Genomic DNA, 6277 nt, shown 5'->3' on the forward strand with positions numbered 1-6277 from the left:
TCCTAGTTGCATTTGCAATTGTTCACATATTCTTTCAGTACACGCAAAAAAATTGAAAGTTTAAGGAAAATTGAATTATGAGAATAAGGAAACAAAGGATAAATTTTCTGTGAACAATAAAATATTATATAATATCTCAAATCTTCTGCAGTGATTCACCACATGTGGAAAATATATGCAATAGTTACATAACACTGACAACACTGAATAAAGGAATATATTCAATATACTCAATATAGTCAATATATTTAATGCAAATATTACATGGAATATAAGAAGTGTAAGGAATCAAAGGAATATAAAAAATAAAATGTAATGGAGAATGATGGAAACTTAAGATACATCTATGTGAGCATAGCGTTGTGTGAGTAGAAATCATGTGCATATTTTATCTTAATCTTTCCCTGTATTGTACTCACTCACTCGTAAAATTTAATCATGGAAATAAAGTTTAGGGAATAGTAAAGTTGTTCTTCCACTCGCATCAAGACACAAATACATGCTTTCTGTCATTGGAAATCATGTGTCTTTACTAAATTGTAGTATCCAATAATGAAAAAGAAGTACTCTATTACTATATCACTCATCATTTCCTACATCCCTAAATATATCGCATATTGTCACTATACATATTCTTTTTCTTTTTCATATACCATACAACAATCATATATTATTTACTTCCTTTCTTTAAACTGATGTTGTAATGTTCCTTTTGGAAGATACAAATAAATAATTGTACAAATATTAACACAAGAGTAATGATAGAAGAAAAGAATTACCTTAAGGAAACTACATGGAACTTCCATTATATAAGATACTACACTTCATATAAGGGGGAAATACGTAACAGTGGTTGTATCTTTTATTTGTCCTCAGTGTATCGGCAATCCTTCAGTAGACACTGCTTTGCAACTGATTTCTTTTATGGATTAAGTTAGTCAGCAGTGTTGAGACAGGTTCCCCCGCATGAGGAGTGAAGGGACAAAACAATATTCCTACCTTCTAACCTATTGAACAAGAATGTCTCAAACAATATCATTTGTCCCTATTTATTTCTGCAGATGCAAATGCTATTGATGGGTGAGATACATCTAAACAGCAACGGATATAACTATACTCATACAGTGTTTCTTTGATTTCTTCTCGTCACCACAGTTGTGTTGGGTTACAAATATATACACAGCACTCCTCTTTGTGGCTATAAGTCTCTTTAATATTTGAATGAAATCCTGCTTATCGCTACTGCAATATTTCACACTCTGTGAGGGACACTGATATTTGCTTCTTTCGTCCATTTCATATTTTGATAGTTATGTAAATATCTTATGTGCAATCCATCTCCTTTCCAAAATAAATAAAAAGAAAGATAAAAGCATAAGCAATTATCGACATAAAAACTGGAATGAGTCTCTCGGTTACACGTCGCACGCTTCTAACATATAGACACGCTGCATGTAACCTATTTTTGTTGTTTCATGCATGTGTCAGTATGATAAAATGAAAATAGTCTCATGTTTCTCCTTGTGCTTTTGTATTGCATAAACTACTGGACTCGTCATCTCTTCCACCTATTCATCACACAGGAGTTATTCACTTGCTTTACATGTAGCATATAGTAAAAATACAAAATATCAAATTATTAAATTAATACTTCACTATAAGCAATAAAGCTTACTTGATTTTGTTTATTTCATTTATATCTGAGTTGAATTACATATGTTAATGAAATTATTCCACTACTCAAAGATACAAGCACTTTATTGATATATATATATATATAGAGAGAGAGAGAGAATGGTTTTGAGACACACCACATATCAGTTCTTCAACATTACATATGTGTAAATCCATATTTACAAAAGGTACAGCTTTTGAATATCTGCATAATTATTTGAAGTATTATTATCTAATGAAGTGAACAGTAGATGTCACTAAAATGCAAATAGTAATAATCCTCTGAAAGGCATAAATACTGTTTCACACAATACTCTAAAGTAATGCAGCGCTATGCCATGAATACTTCCACAGAAGATACAACAACTAATGTGCGATAGTTAGTCATAATGATGCCTTCCATGTGATGAACTCTGCAATACAAATCATACGTTGAACAGAAACTAAAACATTAAATACTAAATATAAATACATGGGGGAGTGATGTAAACTATAAGAGGGTTTATGTACGTCAAGAAAGTTTCATTAGAATACAATAATAGTTTTGAATTTTATTAGACAACTTAAAGCTTAACCACATGTGTGGAAACAACAATCACTTCACTATAGCATTTGTAGATTAGTGATTGTTACTGAAATAAATGAAAAAAAGCAAATGAAGTAAATACGGCAAGCACTGCATCCCATATTCTGTATTCATCACTGTGTGCTGACGCGTTTGAGTAGCTTTGCCCATTGACAGAAAAAAAAATAATAAATAAATGAAATCTCTTCTTGCATCTTGTACAAGTGTATTTCAACAAAACAAAGACGTAAAAGAAATTTTATGCTTAATATATTTACTCATTTATTTGAAGGAAAGGTACAATAGCCAAAAAATTATAAAGGTGCATGTGAGTTATACTTCATTGTCAGATAAAGTTAACTTCACAACCCTCCTGAAACACAAAAGGAAAATTAAAAGAATTGCAATGAAGAAACAGAAGGAATACAATATGTTTTTTCCAACCTCTAACATGTTATATGTAAAAGTGACGAAATGGTCTTCACAATAGGATGCTACTCATGACCTCATTTCCGTGTGAATGCTGGTGCATCTCGATATTTTCTCTCTTCATGATACGCTATTATAAGCTCTTTCTGTATCTTGTTATCAAATGTTATTTGATACTGGTCAATACCATCCCAAAATACTTGTGTTTCCTCAGTTTGTTGCTCAGCATCAGCGGTGTTGTTGTTCACACATCGTTGCCGCGTCTTAATCACACCACCATAAATAGCATTAACATATATCATCTCCCATGCCATGTTACGAGAAAAGGTATCCCAATCGGAAAAATACCTTGCAATGTTTGTCATAAATTCCTGTAACTCTGAAACACTTGCTTCTTTCCTGTAATTATCTGTTATTTGAATAAGCACAATAGTCTTTGAGGCAACTCCCAGTTGTGGAAAACCATCCCTCATATCCGCAACCCTTCTAGAGCAATCTTCCACAAAGAAAAAACCACCCACAAAAAGCTTACTCTCCTCCAATGACCTGTAGAGCACCTTGTATTTACAGTTTCCAATTGCATTCTGTCCAGCTTCTGGTAAGAACTTTTGTTCAACAAGTTGAAACTGTTGTGGGGTCATATCTTTCAGGATGCTACGCTTGTCTTCCGTCTCTCCGAGTCTTCGGAGGTAGTTCAAATGTTTTGTGACCACACAAAAGACTCTAGGAAAGAGAAGTGAAACCAAAGCCCTTGTTTTAAGCGAGTAGGCTCCGACCTTACCGTATTCCATCATGAATTCATGGGATGACATACTTTCCGCAACATCTGCAAACAGCGTACAGAGTATCATATTCCCAATGGCAACTGATAGAGGTCTACAGTGGTATGATTCGAGGTTTCCATATCTGCTCCTCTCCCGTACAATCTTTATTAACGATTCTGTGAAATCATTACCTTTCCATTCAAAATATTTTCCCATCATCATATCATAGCCATCTCGTCTATTACAACTGAGACTGCTTAGATACCCTATTACTGCCGCCTCACGACAGCCAGCTCCATTTCTGAAAACATAACGAGGCAGCGGCCCCACAAAGTCAACACGTCTCTCCACCAACCTCCACTCATCCTCTAGTTCTTCCTTAACCTTCGCACGAGCATTTTCATCGAGAGTCGTATAGTTGGGAAATAGGGACAGTTTGTTCCAAGCCACAAACGCCTTAATGTCACGTACGTCATCGCAGTTTAAAATTATCCTTGTTTGTTCCAGGTTCTTCATCCAGTACTTGTAGCGAACTCCATCTGGGGGTGCGAGGACAGTCACACCCCAAACATTTCTTGGGATCTCATAAGGCAGACTCTCCTTAGGACTATTAATATCAAAAATAATATGCCCTCTTTTTTTTAAACGCATTTCTTCAATAACATTAGTGACGTCTTCTCTCTCGTACAATACAACCCTCCCTTCCTCATTCCCCTTCTTGTTGTATATAAGGTAAGCTTTGGAACCCGTGAAATACACAACGACATCAAGCATTCCTTCATGGAAGTGAAGTAGGGAATGAAGTAAAAATGATCCAACTCCACATGATTTTCCAATACCAGATATACCAATGACAATGTGTGTTGGTGGTGTGCTCTCTGTCTTTTGCACCCACCATGCATTTAATTTTCGTTGTATTATATACCACACACGCATCATTTCACGACGGATGTAGACATTATTGTCCAATATCCCAATTCTCTGATATAAACTAATTAGTCGACCTTGAAATCTATCTGATGGCCAACCCATCATTGATGTAAGGACAAAGATCTCCAGGCCAGTGGGTCTCTCCTCAAGTTCCGCATCAACTTCACAATGTTCAGGAGTTATATCCACTTCTTCTTCCGTCCATATGTGTTGTGGTCTTCCAAAGAATACCTTCATACCGAGTGGCTCTTGATTATAACCTGACATCACATAACTCCACTTCGCATAATACAGAGACTCATATAACTCCTCTTCACGAGATTTCCTTTTTCCAGTTACCGATGGATTCAGCATCTGTCGTCCACCTTGTTCCTGCACTTCACCTTGTGCACGATTAAACCGTTCGTTAAACACATTCTGAGTATTTCTCATATTGCCGTTGTTTTGAATCATTCCTATCTCAAAATAATAACTTTAAATAGGTAATATTGCGTTACTTTCTGAACATATATGTGTGTGTGTTTGTGTGTGTGTGTATGTTAAATCAAATAGTAAAATGAATGGAATGATGTGTACACACTATCAAGCAACATATATATACAGTTCATGAATATCATAAACTAACAGAACAAATTATAACCCCTCCTTACAGTTAAACCCGTTAACAACCCCTTGCATATATTGAATAGTGATGTTCAATCAATTAAATATTCTGTATGAAAGCATGAGTAATAAGATTTTTAGATATGAGAGATAACAAACACGAAATCCTAAGTGAAGAATACTACTATTTCATATAATATAATATGTATGCATATAGTATAATATGTCATACTTTTTAAAATAATAAACAATAGTATTAATAATGAGATAAACAGAATTTACAATAATAGATTATACATTGCACACGTAATAATGAGGACAACGTATGTCACAAAGGTTCTTAATTATAACATCGAAAGAACATTAACTCAAAGCATCAGCATATATTGCACATACAAACTGTTATTCATTATAACATCTTGGCTCCATTTCACAGCATAGACGACAATGTTTGAGTGTAAACCGTAACATACAAAACCCAACACAAATATCTTCTGTACTGTCAAATATTGGGATGGTATCTCATCTCATTATTAAACACTTTCAACATTATCTTGTTGTCTCCTTGTTTGGGAACTCTCATCTGTGACACTAAGGAATATGTGAAGATACTAAGATCATTTATTTTTTAATTTCCTAGTTGCATTTGCAATTGTTCACATATTCTTTCAGTACACGCAAAAAAATTGAAAGTTTAAGGAAAATTGAATTATGAGAATAAGGAAACAAAGGATAAATTTTCTGTGAACAATAAAATATTATATAATATCTCAAATCTTCTGCAGTGATTCACCACATGTGGAAAATATATGCAATAGTTACATAACACTGACAACACTGAATAAAGGAATATATTCAATATACTCAATATAGTCAATATATTTAATGCAAATATTACATGGAATATAAGAAGTGTAAGGAATCAAAGGAATATAAAAAATAAAATGTAATGGAGAATGATGGAAACTTAAGATACATCTATGTGAGCATAGCGTTGTGTGAGTAGAAATCATGTGCATATTTTATCTTAATTTTTCCCTATATTGTACTCACTCACTCGTAAAATTTAATCATGGAAATAAAGTTTAGGGAATAGTAAAGTTGTTCTTCCACTCGCATCAAGACACAAATACATGCTTTCTGTCATTGGAAATCATGTGTCTTTATTAAATTGTAGTATCCAATAATGAAAAAGAAGTACTCTATTACTATATCACTCATCATTTCCTACATCCCTAAATATATCGCATATTGTCACTATACATATTCTTTTTCTTTTTCATATACCATACAACAATCATATATTATTTAC

General features: G+C 33.7%; 1 protein-coding gene across 1 annotated transcript; it reads right to left on the minus strand.

The window, feature by feature from the left end:
• Positions 1–2745: 2745 nt before the first annotated feature.
• On the minus strand, positions 2746–4815 carry TbgDal_VII1950 (retrotransposon hot spot (RHS) protein; the record flags this gene model as incomplete). The annotated part of the gene is made up of 1 exon (XM_011776207.1): positions 2746–4815. The coding sequence occupies one exon, from the start codon at positions 4813–4815 to the stop codon at positions 2746–2748; it is 2070 nt and encodes a 689-aa protein (XP_011774509.1).
• Between the last annotated feature and the right edge of the window lie 1462 nt (positions 4816–6277).

Source organism: Trypanosoma brucei, chromosome 7, assembly GCF_000210295.1.
Source record: "Trypanosoma brucei gambiense DAL972 chromosome 7, complete sequence".
NCBI classification, from domain to species: domain Eukaryota; phylum Euglenozoa; class Kinetoplastea; order Trypanosomatida; family Trypanosomatidae; genus Trypanosoma; species Trypanosoma brucei.